This window comes from Ctenocephalides felis, unplaced genomic scaffold, assembly GCF_003426905.1.
Source record: "Ctenocephalides felis isolate EL2017-DRISC unplaced genomic scaffold, ASM342690v1 CF-g0.4_SCAFFOLD_01170, whole genome shotgun sequence".
Lineage (NCBI taxonomy): Eukaryota > Metazoa > Arthropoda > Insecta > Siphonaptera > Pulicidae > Ctenocephalides > Ctenocephalides felis.
The window spans coordinates 47,876,683-47,893,798 of NW_020537324.1; the positions used below are offsets into that span (position 1 = coordinate 47,876,683).

General features: G+C 29.6%; 1 protein-coding gene across 1 annotated transcript in view; it reads left to right on the forward strand.

Moving 5' to 3' along the window:
- Positions 1-14,343, forward strand: part of LOC113367322 — a 335,948-nt gene extending 321,605 nt beyond the window's left edge. The window contains exons 4-5 of the mRNA XM_026608935.1: positions 14,185-14,287; positions 14,333-14,343. Coding sequence (XP_026464720.1) covers positions 14,185-14,287; positions 14,333-14,343 — 114 coding nt within the window. The remainder of the gene's footprint in view (positions 1-14,184; positions 14,288-14,332) is intronic.
- The last annotated feature ends 2,773 nt before the right edge of the window (positions 14,344-17,116 follow it).

Genomic DNA, 17,116 nt, shown 5'->3' on the forward strand with positions numbered 1-17,116 from the left:
TATTTTGCTTCTATGGGGTGGCAACACCGCCCTCTACTTGTACACGAGCAATCGTCAGGAAAAAAATTCTTATTTGCATACTTTTTTGTCTACACAACACATATATCATTTTTTAACCTAAACTTAAATAATAAACCTAATATATTATCTTCTTTGCCTTCGATTTTTGTTAATAAATACAGATGAAAGATTTCTAACAGAAATTGAATGTCCACACATTTGTTACCTATTATGATTTTCAGTAATAAAAAGAAACTTAATGGAATAGAGTGTCAATATTATTTAGAACTATCAGAAGGTGTGTTGATTTGTTTTATAAATTTTTTTTTGTCGATATTTCTAATCATTTATTGAAATTTGATTTTTCAAGTAAAGTTCGTGTTGAACATTGATCTAAAGTCTCAATAAATAATTAAATAATCAACAAAATGGGAAATAAATTGCCTTTTTTCAAATAAGCGATTATATATTTTTTACAAATACATTTTATTGGCACAAAATTCCATGTTCCATCCCAACGATATCAATGTTAAATTCAATTTTTAAGTTGAATGTCTCGTAAGTAGAAGAAATAGATTTCGCCTTTCATATACTTCTTTTTTATCCTGAATTTTTTTTATTTCTAAATTAAATCTAAAAAGAAATTTTAAACATCTAATTATCAATTAACACTTTGAAATAATATAAAAATTGAAGAAACATTTTGGATTCTTTTTTATAATATAATCAATATGTTTTCTTATCGATAAACCACTAAATTTTAAAATTTCGATAAAATATCACATAATTTGATGTTCAATGATTATTTGAGCCACTAAATTTTCATATTTCACACTTTATTCTTTGTATTTCTGAAATATAACAAATGAACACTTTAACCCGTTAGTAGGAATCGAGTGTTTATATACATATAAACATCGTACATATACATTTCTTCTGTTATTTGTTGTCACTAAAAAAAACTAACATGAGTAAACTTAATTAGAACCAAATTTAAATTTGAAAATATATTTTGTAGAAAAAAGGGAAAACTATTAAAATTTATCTATATATTATAATATTGATGAAATTACAAAATTGTAAATTTGTTGTTTATTTGCGGTTTTTATTGTTTTTATTAAATATTGGTTATTTACAAATAGGGAAGTTTTTGAAGTTTATCCTGATTTTAAGGCAAAATGTCACTTACTACTGAATTTGTTTACATTTTATATGTAATAATTATGTTTCAATAATTTTATTAACTTTCCGTAGGTTATAGTAATGAGTCGAAAATCGAAAATGAAATTTTTTGCATATATTCATGTTTTGAAGGTTTTTGAACATTTTGGCATACCTCCGAAAAAATGGATGGTGTGTGTATGTTTTATATGTCCGCAATTTTTCGTCCTCGTTTTCGGGCGCACGGATCAACCGATTTCAATGAATCAAAAAACATTCGATTTCTATTGATAGAGAGATGTGCCGGTTCAAATCGGACGCTTAGTTCTCTCAAAAACTGCCATTTTCTGCATATTTAGTTCTGTATCTTCGAAATGGCTAGACCTGCATTTGCCAAAAACTAATCACTTCTTCTCCCAATCATTACAAATTGAATGTTTTTAAGATCATTCAAATCGGATACTCTGTTCTCTCAAAAACTCGATTTGTATTTTCTGCACTCTTTGCTCCGTATCTCCGTAACGGCTAGACCCGCCTATGCAAAAATCTAATCACCACTTCTCCCCATCGTTACGAATTTAATGATTTTTAGATCATTCAAATCGGATGCTCCGTTCTTTCAAAAACTTAATTTCTATTTTCTGCACTCTTTGCTCAGTATCTTCGAAACGGCTGGATCTGCCTTTGCCAAAAACTAATCAGCACATCCCCCTATTAGTAGAAATCGAATGTTTTTTTAACCATTCAAATCGGTTGCCCCAAATGCCGAAATGTTCAGAAACCTTCAAAACGTGAAGAAATGTAAAAAAATTTAATTTCGATTTTTGGACGATTACAATAACTTACCCTACGGGAAGTTAATAATAAAGTCAGCATTTCAATTACGAATTATTCATAATTTCAATATCCAAATATGAATAATCCCAAGGACTTCTTGAGTGGTGTTTTAAGTCAGTCAATGCATTGTATCATTGTCACTTATTTAATAAGCATTGTTTGAAACAGTTGGTTTAATTTATTAATTAATTACAATTCACCAGGTTATCCAGCTTCTGTCCTCCCCAATTTCAAGGTTTGTTTTACTTCTCCTTATCTGTCCCTTTGTCGAATGTCGCTTTACGACCGGGCGGTCCCTTTTTGTCCCTTGATAACTCGCATTCTTTTCGATGACTGCGACATTGGGTTGACATACTTGTTTTGATATAAAATACTTTAACGAATAGTTTTCTGTATTATAATATGATAATTTGCTTTGTCGGCTATCCTCAAAAGAAATTCTTTAGATTGTCGTTTGATAAATTATTCAAATAGCTATATTTTATTACTTGAGTGCATTTTTTATGTGGCAATAAATGGCAATAAAACTGCAACGACGTGCTTCTTCAAATTTTGTGCGTTTCAGAAATAAAAAATCTGAAATAATTAGGTATAAGTCGCGTTTGATTTAAGACAAGTTGCACGAACTCAAAATATAGTCCAGTCATTTGGTCGTTTTGCCGGTACAGTACTCCGGGAATTCTGAAAATTGGTAATCTTATAGATTTCGAGATGCTCTTTACGAAAATCAACTTTGCCACCTCAAATTTAAACGGCAAGTTGCCGCCATATTGAAAAAATGGCTTCAAAAAACAGCTTTTTTAAAATATCTCCTTTCTGGCTTATTCTACGATAAAAGTATCTATGTACGAATTAAACTAGAGAAAATTTCCTACAATTTTTTAAAAAACCGTTTTTTTGTAAAATTGATGGTTTGAGAGTACGGCCACCTCAAAGTCTTTGCTGCTCTCGCCGTAGTATCAAATCTGTCCATACATGACAGCACTTTGAACTTGACCACATTCCTTCTAATAAATAAATACTCGTATTTTTAATGTTAAATTAAGCGAATAAGATCTAGAAATAAAATAATTCAAATATTTTTCTGTTTTTTGGTGATTTCTTAACGCTTCAAGCTACTTGAAGCTGTAAGGTGCTACTCAAGCTATAAGTATACCTATAGCTACTTTGCCATTGAAGTGTTAAAAAATTAGCAAAAAAAACGACAAATATTTGAATTATTTTATTTCTAGATCTTATTCGCTTAATTTAACATTGAAAATATTAATTATTAGAGAGAATGTGGTCAAGTTCGAAGTGCTGTCATATATGGAGAGATTTGATACTACGGCGAGAGCAGCAAAGACTTTGAGGCGGCCATACTCTCAAACTATCAATTTTACAAAAAAACGGCTTTCTAAAGAATTGTAGGAAATTTTATCTAGTTTAATTTGTACATAGATACTTTTATCGCAGAATCAGCCAGAAAAGAGATATTTTAAAAAAGCTGTTGTTTGACGCCATTTTTCCAATATGGCGGCAACTTGCCGTTCAAATTTGAGGTGGCAAAGTTGATTTTCGTAAAGAGCACCTCGAAATCTATAAGATTACCAATTTTCAGAATTCCCGGAGTACTGTACCGGCAACAGCCTTTTTTTGCACCAAATGACTGGACTAATATGTGTCAATAAAAATATTGAATTCAACTTCTCGAACTCATGTCTCTAGTAGATACGCCACTGGGGGTATCTAGTAATTTGTAATCAACTAATTGTAAACAACTTGTCAGCATTCTCTGCTTAATGTAATTATATATACATATTGCAGAATAAAATTACATAAAAAACGAACACATGTCTTTTAAATTTTTCAAATTGGTGCAGCCGTTTATGAGGAAACATAGGCAAAATGTCAAATTCACATATATAAAAAACAAAACGTCGAATAGTTTAATAATTTTAAACCTCGAGGAAATTTAAACTTATCAGATAGGATTTTCTGGAAAAATATAATCTTCTTTTCTGCGAAGCTGCTAACTAAGTTTATTGAAACATTTTATTGAAATTCTTATAAATTATCTGCTTCCAAAACCATATTTTTCTAGAAGTTTTTCTTCTTCATAAATGGACTGTCTAAATTAAAAATACAAAATAAAATCTTAGTTTCTTCACTGGTTGAAAATCGATTTCAAAATCAACAAGACTATTATTTATTCTACATTCCCTTTACTACAACTTTTATATAAATGATCCAAACTTATTATATTGAAATATATTAATATTAATAAAGAAATTATGCTAATTAAATTCCGAACTCAGAGGATTTAGAGTGAATTACAATATGACTTTTCACGACTTTCTTTATGAAGTCGTTGTAATGCTTTCAGGACGTCGTTAGGGAATCAATGGGGATTAGCTTTTAGTCACCTCAAAAGTTAATGGTGACTTTATTTTTTAATATCACAGTAATAAATTTATTCACAAATAATAAGAAAGAAAATATATATATACGAGTATATATATATATATGTATATATATATATATATATATATATATATATATATATCTTCTATATATATAAAAATAAGTCGGGTTTTCCTTCCTGTCGAAATAACTCCAGAACGCACGAACCGATTTCGACAATTTTGCATTCGTTGGAAAGGTCTCGGGCTCCGCAAGGTTTATAGCTAAGAAAATTAGTTGTGCATGGCATCGTGCCTTAATGCAAGCTGATGGAATTTCACGCAACGTAATTAAAAATTCGTGTAATGACATTAGTGAGAATTATCAGAATTATGCCTGGTTAAGTCAACGAGCAATTCTTGCCGCAAAGAATAATGATGTACACGCACTGAATTTCACCATTCAATCAAAAATTGCTGGCGATTTGGTGACATACCAATGATTCCGACTGGTCTTCCGTTTGACTTCAAACAATTGCAATTTCCAGTTCACCTTGCGTTCGCAATAACAAGTCGCAAGGCCAATCGCTTAGTGTTTGCGGGATAAATTTCAAAAAGTTTATTTAGAAATCATTCATTGTTTTTCACATGGGCAGTTATACGTTGCCTGTTCACGAGTTGGAAAACCATCCGCTTTGTTTGTGTTAACGTCAGACCAACAAACAAAAAATGTGGTTTAACAAAGAGCACTTCAATGAAACGGATAATTTGCGGATTCACTTTCATTTACTTAGAGAAGTTTAACTAAAAAACACTTCATTTTTGTAATCGAAATAAATTCATTACTGTTGTATAATAAAATCAAATTTTTTCTTTTCAAATATAAAACAAACAAAAAATTTCTTCATCTTTCTCACGAAACCATCTGGTGACGAAACGAAGTTCGTCTGGTTTGCTAGTATATATATATATATATATATATATATATATATACTCGTATATATATATATATTAACAAAGTCTAGTAAACGGGCATAACATCAATAAAAAACATGAATTTCTTTCAAAAATTTATCTTAAATCCATACATTTCGGCTATAATCCTAGCCTTCATTTAGTGGAAACTAAAAATAAAATTAAACAATTTGAATTTGAGTGAAAAGAAAAAATAAAATAGTAAATAGTACCTACAATTAGTTAATCTTAGTGTTAAATTGGAAAATTTTAATAATCCATGGTATCAGGATATGGTAATGCACTACACGTGTATTATAAACATTAAACTTGTTTTTGCACAATATTTTCACAAAATACTAATTTAAGAAATCACAATTGGATAATGTGTTGTTCGTAGACTGGTTGATGATATAATGGAGATAGGACTTTTTAAAAAATATTTTTTACCAAGATTCTACACATGTGTGAAACGAATTGCGAATCCTTTGCGCGTCGTTCTTATTGTTTTGTGAGAAATTTGGAAATACTATCTAAATAAAAGAGATTTGTTTTGTACAACGTGTTAAGTTCGTTCCGTTTATTTATTGTTTCATTGCTATAAATAGTTAAAAAAGATCCTTCTATAATTCTTCGTTTGCATAAATTTTGTTCGAATTGTAATACAGTCGGGTTAGAAAAGTCCATATTGTGTTTTAAAGTATAGATATGCTCTACAATCACAGTTTTAAATTGCCTCGGATTTTTTCAATTTTTATGTTGTTGTAAACGTTTCATTAAGTTCTGGCTTGTTTCTCCTATGCAAATTAAATTACAATCTAGACAATTAATTTGATAGTCGAAATTTCTAAGTCGTTCGATATTAAATGGGGTTTTTGTTAACTAACAAGATGAATAACTGATCAAATTTTTATGAGGGCAGGTCTAGTGGTTTCGGAGATCTAGTGAAAAAAGTAAAAAAAAAAAAGCCATCTGGCGGTCAAAAATGATCATTAGACATATGCACATCAAATTATCAGATATTTTATAGACATTTTAACAATAAGTATAAATTTTGTTTACATTCCTGTGGGTTCCGTACCAATGCTTATCCGTTAGACGGAGGCGCGGCGCTTACGCGCTGCGACATTTCGTCTCTATGCAGTTAAAGCAGTACGATTGCTTTGAAAAATAGTTCAGAATTTCCAAAATATTTCAAAACTACATTACATTACACTTTTCTTCAACAAGTTTTTTTTTTCAAAAAAAAGTAAATTTTCGTCAAGAATTTATAGTTTCTCAAAAATCTAATTTTTCAGAATCATTTTTTTTCAAAAATGTTAATCTTTTAAAAAAATAATAATTATTGATACGCGAAGTTCCAGCAATTTGCCTTTAGGCACAATGCCATGCGCCCCACTGGTTTGAAATTATATTGGAGGTTTATTAAGCATAATTAGCGCGCTCTCTATTCCGTCCCGGATTAACAATTTTAATTTATTTGCAAAAAAATCTTGTTACTTTATTTATTTATATGAGTATATTTATTTTATGTATATATAGTTATTCTTATTTACCATATATCTATAGTAACATTTATTTGGTATTATCGGGTATATAAATTTAATAAAGGATACACAGCAGCGTCTTCTACCGTTTTGTCTTTACATTTGGTTAGAAAGACTAATTAAACAGACTGCCTGTACATATACAATCATAATACAAATTTAAATACTATATTAGTTAAACGTCTTGAATTCAGCAATGAAAAAATGCTGTCATGATTAATGTCATCTAATTACCTCTCAGCCGCCGCCCTCTTGAATAATTAAAAGAATAAAGCAAAGCAAAGACTCGAGTAATTCTTTAACGACCCTTGTCCCCACTAATGCCACCGCGTAATGGATTAACGATGTAACAGCGTAAAACAGATACGCGATTAAAACTCGAAGAGAAACCACCTTGGAGGGAAAAAAATATTCTATTCCCCTTTCGGATCTCGGTGACAGATGCGACATTTATGGTTACAAGTTGGCTGAATTGGGGATGCCTCCGGAAGAAATATCGCAAATACATCTTATTGCAATTTTATCTGTTATGAATAGACATATATAATATACATATATATAGAGTATATATTCATACATGAATATATATACATATATATATATAGCGGGTTGTCAACACGCATCGCGGCTCGTCAACACGCATCACATGTTACTGGACAGATTGGCCCATATAGTGACAGCACGGAGAAAAACAAAAGGAAATTCAAGTGTCAGATCGGACATGGTTTTTGTTTCTCCCTAGTCGAACTTGCCAAAATGTATAATTTTCAAAACCTTTCTTTTTCTATTATAAATAAGAAAATACCAATCACATTTTATTAACGATAAATATGACAACACATAGTGTCGTGGATATTAATCATATATAAAATAAACGAAATATAATAATATTTTATGAAATTTATTATTGTCTATCATTTTGCTATTTAATCTACTACACCTTCATATTTTGGTGACCCCGACGTGATAACAAGTAACACACATAAAAGAAGGTAAGAAGATCAAGACATATTTTGAAGTAGCAAAAAAAAAAAATTGAAGTCTCAAGAATTATTAAGAAAAGAATTTTTAAAAATATAAATAATTATTATAAATGGCTCACAACTTCCATCATTCGAAGAGCATTCTAAGCATACAACTGAGACTCCGACCACGCACTTCAAGATCAACAACAACACGTGCTCAATAAATCACTTATTATCATGGTAAATAAGTCGATAATAAGCACCATGGCAGCAGACAGGGAGCAAACAATTTGGCAACCGCCACATACACTCAACCGCTAACTCACCAGCGAAGGGCCACATACAATCAACCACTAACTCACCAGCGAAGGGCCACATACAATCAACCGCTAACTCACCAGCGAAGGGCCACATACACTCAACCGCTAACTCACCAGCGAAGGGCCACATACAATCAACCGCTAACTCACCAGCGAAGGGCCACATACACTCAACCGCTAACTCACCAGCGAAGGGCCACATACACTCAACCGCTAACTCACCAGCGAAGGGCCACATACACTCAACCGCTAACTCACCAGCGAAGTGTCGAATATACTCAGCCGCTAACTCACCAGCAAAGGGCCACATCTACTCAACCGCTAACTCACCAGCGAAGGGCCACGTAAGCAATCAACAAACTCAACAAGCCAACACGGCATTCAAAACGGCCACGGCCACAAACAAATAAAATTTATCACACAATCTCAACCAAAAGAAATTTACAAGGAAGTTGAAGAATGGCAGTCAGAGATACGAAATAATCTTTTCATTAGGGCGGAGTGATATAGCGGGTTGTCAACACGCATCGCGGCTCGTCAACACGCATCACATGTTACTGGACAGATTGGCCCATATAGTGACAGCACGGAGAAAAACAAAAGGAAATTCAAGTGTCAGATCGGACATGGTTTTTGTTTCTCCCTAGTCGAACTTGCCAAAATGTATAATTTTCAAAACCTTTCTTTTTCTATTATAAATAAGAAAATACCAATCACATTTTATTAACGATAAATATGACAACACATAGTGTCGTGGATATTAATCATACATAAAATAAACCAAATATAAATAATATTTTATGGAATTTATTATTACTACAATTTGGATAATATTGGTATTAATATGGAGGACTACTACACCTCCATATATATATATATATATGTATATATATATATATATATATATATATATATATATCTATATATATATATATATCTATATATATATATATATATATATATATATATATATATATATCTATATATATATATATATATATATATAGAGTAGGGCTGGGCACAAAGATCAAATTTGAACAATTACATTATTAAAACCAAACTAATAATATTACAACAAATAACACATATCACATCATCGCATAGGGCTTATACAAAACTGCCCTTAAACCAGTGTGGACTTACGGTATTGAATTATGGGATTCCGCTAAAAAAAGTAACTTGCAAATTATTGAAAGACACCAAAACATAATATTAAGACAAGTTCTAAACGCTCCGATTTACACACCAAATCGGTATCTACATCAAGATACTAACAATTGAAAAATGATTAATTGAAAAAATCAAGAGACACGTTCAAAACTATAAAGCAAGAGTTGACATCCCAATCCTCTAGCTGCCGATTTATATAATTCTACACGTCATTTCAGGCTCAAACGTACAACATTAATAGAGTTAACTCACGATTGATAGATATTTAACAATATTAACAATATTTTACTTATAATATCATACTTTATTTTAAACTTTAGTTATACTTTTTTTCTTGAATTGTTGTTTACTATTATTATTATTTTATTATTAATATTATTATTATTATTATTATTTACACTTTATGCTATTATTAATTATCTGTTTATTTCCATTATCATCAAATTTAGTACATATTTTTATAAATTAGAAAACGTACCAATGAGTGGTTCTCTAAAAACGTTATACCTTTATTAAGTCTCAGATTAATTACTAAATGCCATCAAATATGAATAAAAAAAAATCAAATAGACTTATAGAAATAATGTATTCTGATTGTCTATTGAATAATAAATAAAAATATAACACATATCAAATAACTATCTGACTATGTTCAGTAAAACACCAAGCTTATTCATAAAACATATCGTCACATGCAAATACATCACCGAAGAAATGTGTTTTCTTGCTGTTTTTCACAAATTTGTCACCTGGTCCTTTTCACCTCATGGGTGGGGTATATTGAAAGGCCATAAGCATTAGGTTCAATATCTTATTTTTAATTTTAAAGAAATTTTACGTAATTTAAAATTTAAATTTTATGTTTACAATTTTTACACTGTACACAATCTTGATAAGGTATAGTGCAAAATATTCATCAGCACAGTTGAAATAACTTTTAATTTAATTTATTTTTTGTGAAAATTTTTTTAACTGAATTCACATTTTTGTTTATTTTATGTTTTATTATTTGCGCCTTTGCTAGTGTAAAGCTTCAGTTGATCCTTTAACCCCATCCACATATAAGCTTTTACATAAGTTATATAAAACAACTGTTGAATCTGATTTAAAATTAACAATACATCTTATAAAACAATTAAATATGGTTGCTAAAAATTATATTAAGGTCTCGCAAACCATGCACGAGTGCCCAAAATCAAAAACACTATACCAACGAAAGAAAATACTTTTGTTATGAATTTTCAAACATTGACGGTTTTCTCCTAATATCGACCTCATAAAAATCAATGTTATGTCTGGTCATATATCTTTTATCCTTTGCTTTTAAAGATTGTTTTTAAATCTATACTATATTGTATATAGGGAATTATGCTCAGTGAAATTCCTAGTTTCTATTTATAGAAATATGTTTTTATTTTTATGTTTCTAAAACTTGTCTTCATTTCCTTTTTGACCAATGCGCGTTTAAGAAGGGACAGTCAGGTAGCAAGCAGATCCAGTAAAATGCAAATTTTATGGGAAAAATGCTTAATAATTTGATTATTGAAAATTTTCGAATAAAAAAATAACATGACATATGCTATTGCACTTCGACGTGCGAGAGAGAAATATTTGAACTGAATGTGAGCGAAAAAGCGGTTTTCGTATTATTTTTAGGTTTTTATTTTTTTACTCAAATTTTTTTAATAATCAAATTATCAAGTATTTCACCATTTTAAAATCCAACACACTTTAATAGATTTTTTTCCAAGGCGAAACTCTTAAAATTGATAGGATTTAGCAATTTTAAATTTATAGTTCAGCAATAAGACTTCATTCTTGATAACTCATTACATTTGTGCTCATTTTTTGACTGTTTGCTTAGAAATGTTATTATGGTTACGATTCCAAAGTTTAAAGAAATTGATAAAATTTAACCACAATAACCGAAAAATGGTCATTATTTTTCCAAAGCTCTAGATTGAACCTAAAAGCTCATAATTGCAAACATCGTGAAATAATTCTTTCACTAATTATTTTTCAGGATATATTTTGAATTATACATTTCATGTTTCTGATATGGAGCTTTGGGTAATATAAACGAGAAAAGTACATATACGATTTGAACTTGAATATATTATTCTAAGGTTTGATATTTTTTGTACTATTTTAAAATGATTTTTAATTTCCAAAATGGATTTATAAATGCTTAAAAGTTTAGAGTTTCAAAGTAGCATTTTTTAACTTCCCGAAGGAGAAGTTTATGTTTTCATCAAAAAACCCGATTCGCTAATTTTATGTTTTCTCGACGTTTCAAGCCATTCTGAATCGAATGAGACCAAATTTGGAAAAAGTATGTGTGTGTGTGTGTGTGTGTGTGTGTGTGTGTATGTGAACAGATTTTTTGCCGTAAATCGACGTTTTCTCGAAAACGGCTGGGTCGATTTCAAAAATTTAAAAGCCATTCGATGTATCTCGACGAGAACTATTGTTTGTCAGTTTTGTGCGACGATCGGCCAAGCCGTTTCTTCATAAATGGCAGAAAAGTGAAAAATTTTTCGTCTACGTTTTAGCCCGCAATTCTGAATCGATTTTGAAAATTCAAAAACCGTTCGAAAGATATTGGTTGGGAATCGTGCTGATTAGTTTTTGGTAGAGATCGGCCGAGCCGTTTTCTTGTAATAAAGTTTTTAAAAAAAAAAATTCGACGATTTTTATGATTATTTTTTTGACGATAGATACCATAGTCTTCTAGATCATACTAAAATATTACGGCCCTACGACAACTGGTTCAGCTTTAAAAATTCGTCAAAGTTTGCAAAAATCAGTATGGTCTTTTTGGCATTTGTCAAAATTAGACTTTTGATCGACGTTTTCTCAAAAACGCCTGAACCGATTTTAGAAATTTAAAAGCCATTTGATGTATTTCGGTGAGGACTATCGTTTGTCAGTTTTGTGCAACGATCTGCCAAGCCGTTTCTTTGTAATTTGAAAAAAACTTTTCGTCCACATTTAAGCTCATCCTACCGAACGATTTTAAAAATCAAAAACTGTTCGAAAGATATTAGTTGGGAATGGTACTGATTAATTTTAGGTGAAAATCTACCGAGCCGTTTTCTTGTAATTAACTGTTGAAAAAAAGTGTTAAATTTTCGTCGACATTTAAGCTCATCCTACCGAACCGATTTTAAAATATCAAAAACTGTTCGAAAGATATTAGTTGGGAATGGTACTGATTAATTTTAGGTGAAAATCTACCGAGCCGTTTTCTTGTAATTAACTGTTGAAAAAAGTGTTAAATTTTCGTCGACATTTAAGCTCATCCTACCGAACCGATTTTAAAATATCAAAAACTGTTCGAAAGATATTAGTTGGGAATGATACTGATTAATTTTAGGTGAAAATCTACCGAGCCGTTTTCTTGTAATTAACTGTTGAAAAAAAAGTGTTAAATTTTCGTCGACATTTAAGCTCATCCTACCGAACCGATTTTAAAATATCAAAAACTGTTCGAAAGATATTAGTTGGGAATGGTACTGATTAATTTTAGGTGAAAATCTACCGAGCCGTTTTCTTGTAATTAACTGTTGAAAAAAAGTGTTAAATTTTCGTCGACATTTAAGCTCATCCTACCGAACCGATTTTAAAATATCAAAAACTGTTCGAAAGATATTAGTTGGGAATGATACTGATTAATTTTAGGTGAAAATCTACCGAGCCGTTTTCTTGTAATTAACTGTTGAAAAAAAGTGTTAAATTTTCGTCGACATTTAAGCTCATCCTACCGAACCGATTTTAAAATATCAAAAACTGTTCGAAAGATATTAGTTGGGAATGGTACTGATTAATTTTAGGTGAAAATCTACCGAGCCGTTTTATTGTAATTAACTGTTGAAAAAAAGTGTTAAATTTTCGTCGACATTTAAGCTCATCCTACCGAACCGATTTTAAAATATCAAAAACTGTTCGAAAGATATTAGTTGGAATGCTACTGATTAATTTTAGGTGAAAATCTACCGAGCCGTTTTCTTGTAATTAACTGTTGAAAAAAAGTGTTAAATTTTCGTCGACATTTAAGCTCATCCTACCGAACCGATTTTAAAATATCAAAAACTGTTCGAAAGATATTAGTTGGGAATGGTACTGATTAATTTTAGGTGAAAATCTACCGAGCCGTTTTCTTGTAATATTAGTTGAAAAAATAATTTAAGCCGATTTTTATGTAAATTTTTTTGGCGATATACATCATGGTCTTATAGAACTTACTGTAATATTACGGCCTAACGACAAGTAGTTTAATTTTAAAAATTCGTCAAAGTTTGCTAAAATTATTATCGTTTTTTTTAAAGTAGGATTAATGAAGTATATTATTTACACATTTTTTTTATTAAGTCGATTATTTACACATTTCGGGAAGTTCATGTAACTTGCCTCAAGGCTAAATACCAAACCAACTAGTTAATATTTAATATTTACTATAAACATTAAAAATTTAGTTGTGTGACAAATTGAATACAATAATACAAATTGAATGTTTTATTAATTATTCAGATTCATAACTACTCTTTTTCAAGCAATATAATGAATAAGTAGCCCTGAACCTCTATGAAAGACTTTTTTATATTGTTAAATTTTTGAAGTTATATTTAAATAGGTCTAAGATTTATACGCACAACAAATATGCTCGTCAACACACAAAGTTCTACCACTTTTCTATGACAAAAATACTCGTCATTCACAATTAACTCGTAAATTGTTAAAACTTTTTGGCGATTTCAATGAAATTTTGTTACTAATATATAGGCATATAAGTAATCATTTAGAAATTAAATCGATTAAAAATTGAATTTTGTTATTTTATTTCTCATAGCTTACTCAGCATGACTCATCTGCCGACATCCCTGTTTGTGTTTCGAAACCCAAGAGGAATGGAATTCGAACTAAATCTGCCAATCAAGCATTTTATAATCAAGGTAATATAATAAAATACTAACATTTTGTTATAATTTTTTTGTTAGAATTTTTATGATCAAATAAGGTGCCGTTTGCCGAAATTATTTATTTTGATATTAAATCTTTTGGATTAAATTAAATTAAATCTTTTGGATATTTTATATCCAAGATTAGTCATCAAACTTTCAAAGAAATTATTCAGCAAAGTGAACTTTAACTACTAGAGTATATTATCGGTCAAATATAGATTTTTATGCGTTTCTATCAGATTTTCTGCTAAACTAGTAAAATAAATATTCTGAAACATTTACTTAAGTGATAATATAGTTATGAACCTTTCCTCTAACTATGAAATGGCCTTGAAATTAGAAGAATTGTTGTTTTGTTTTCAATAATCAGCCTGTGAAGAAAACACTTGAAAAAATACAAAAATATATTGAATCATATTAAATAACAAATAATTCACCAAATTTCACTTAACACTTCACCTTATTACATCTTACAACTATACACTTCTTGCAATTGAATATAATTTTAAGAGTTTTATTTTTTAATTCAATAATGGGTAAACCAAAATATGGTAACGATTATTCAAAATTTTGTAATCAAGTTTATGCAATTACCTTTTCTTTACTGATCATTTTTGCTTTAAGAAAAGTATAATGAAATGTATGTATAAAAAAATGTATTTAGGTAAAATGTATAACTTATTTCAAAATAATATTTATACTATTATAGTATATTATTTCAGGCTAAAAAATCTCTCGTTATGGTTAATATAACCTTTTATGAGAATCGTAAATTTTATTATGAAGAAACAGCAAAAACTTAAAAAAATCGCTTAAAAATTGTTTTAAGTTAAGTTTTATGCATGTATACAATTCTTATAACTACTTAAAATGGATGTATGGATAGAATGAATGGTTTCTTGTGTTAAATGTACATTTTTGCAACGTGAAAATAAACTCCAAATTAGATTTAATTGTTGTTTAATAAACGGTCTTTGCATTTTGTTCATCGCAGTATTTAATTATTATCATTCGCTTCAAAGCCTAACCCGAATGCAATTATAATTTTGAAAATTTCTTTAATTGTGATGCGAAGTTTTCAAGCGGTCCAACGTTTTTTGCACTATTTTTCACTCAGATTTTAATTACGAGATATTTTTGCGTCGTATATCGCCTCGAGGACGTGTTTGAATCTTTGTGTATTAAAACTTCTATAAAATTATAGTGTGCGAGATTTTGGAAAGATTTAACTCTATTAATCACTCATACTAATCCTATGAGGCCACCTCGCCAACATGATATACCGAAAGCCATAAATCATCAAAAAATGTCAGCCCTTATCATCCCGCAACTACTAATTTTGTTTAAATCGCAGGTTTACACTATACCTGTGATTAAAAAAGCAATTTTTCGCTATTTAAAATTTACAAAGTAGTTAAGTTTTTGTTTTAAAGGTGATCTAAGCTGAAATATTTATTTAGTTTTGTGCGACGTTCGGCTGAAGCGTTTCTTGTAATTAGCAAAATAATGTAAAAGTTTTCATTCACGATTCAGCCCACAATTTTTAAGTGATTTTAAAAATCAAAACTGTACCAACGATATTTTTTTGGGAATTGCTTGATTTTGTAAGGTTCGGCCATACTGTTTCTTCGTAATTAAATTTAAAAAAAATTAAAAAAAATGAAAAGTTTTTAATGAAACTTTTGTATAAGGATTGACTTTGTAGTCTGAAAAAATATACTATACTATATAATAGTTAAAATATTTATAAGTCTACGCAAACGGTTGAATTATAAAAAATCATCAACGTTTAGAATTTCGCCGTATGCTTGAGCGATTCTAATCAGAATCTATGCCGAAGAATATTTTATGTCGTGTGGTGTTTCGTAGGTATCTACTGATTATAGTTGATGTCCACACTTCAATAAAATGCATTTTTATAACACGAAATAGTTGAAATGAAATGTGTTTAAACAAATTATACAATTACAGATCGAATATACAGTTCAAAAATTTGTTAGAGAAAGTAAATATGTTATTTTCGTAATAACAGTTGTACTTTCACCTAAATACCTATCGGGAGGTTAATGCTTCACATAAGGCAAAATGCTACTTACAACTAGTCTTGCTATTTTTATAAAAAACAGCGTAAAAACCCTTCGAAAAGATCAAAAAATCTCTATGAATGAAATAAAAAGATAATATTAACTTTCATAAGCTTGTATTTAGTTCGCAATCAATTAATATCCATTTAATATATTAAATTTATTAATTGAGCTTACAATAGCTTCTGAGTCTCTTTTTTAAAATCTGAAGTTCAAGTCAAATTACTGGTTACAAAAGCAAAATGGCATAAAAAAGTAATAGATAATGTTTTATATTTATAATAAACTTTATTTTAGGTCTTATTGTCAAATGCGACAGAATACTATTAAAATTATGAAAAATATAAGGAACAAATTCTCGGATAAAATATTTGCTATGTATTTTCTCACAAAACGCACAAAATCTTACTCACAAAACGCAAAACGCTTAAAATATTTTGATCGTAAGTGCTTCTTACGATAAATAACTTGACTATCTTATAACATGACTATCTTATAACATGACTTTCTTATAACATAACTAATTTTATCGCAAGTGCTTCTTTTTGAGATCTTACTGATACACATGCGCGAAGTTAGGTTTAAGTATTTAAGTGTTCATTAGTACCAACTCATACGAATAGAGACCTGTAACATCGCATTATTGTAACATGCCTATTTTATCCGAGAATTGGTCCATAAAATTTTCTTTAAGAATCCCATTTATCCAACGAATCCATTAATAACCTGAACGTTT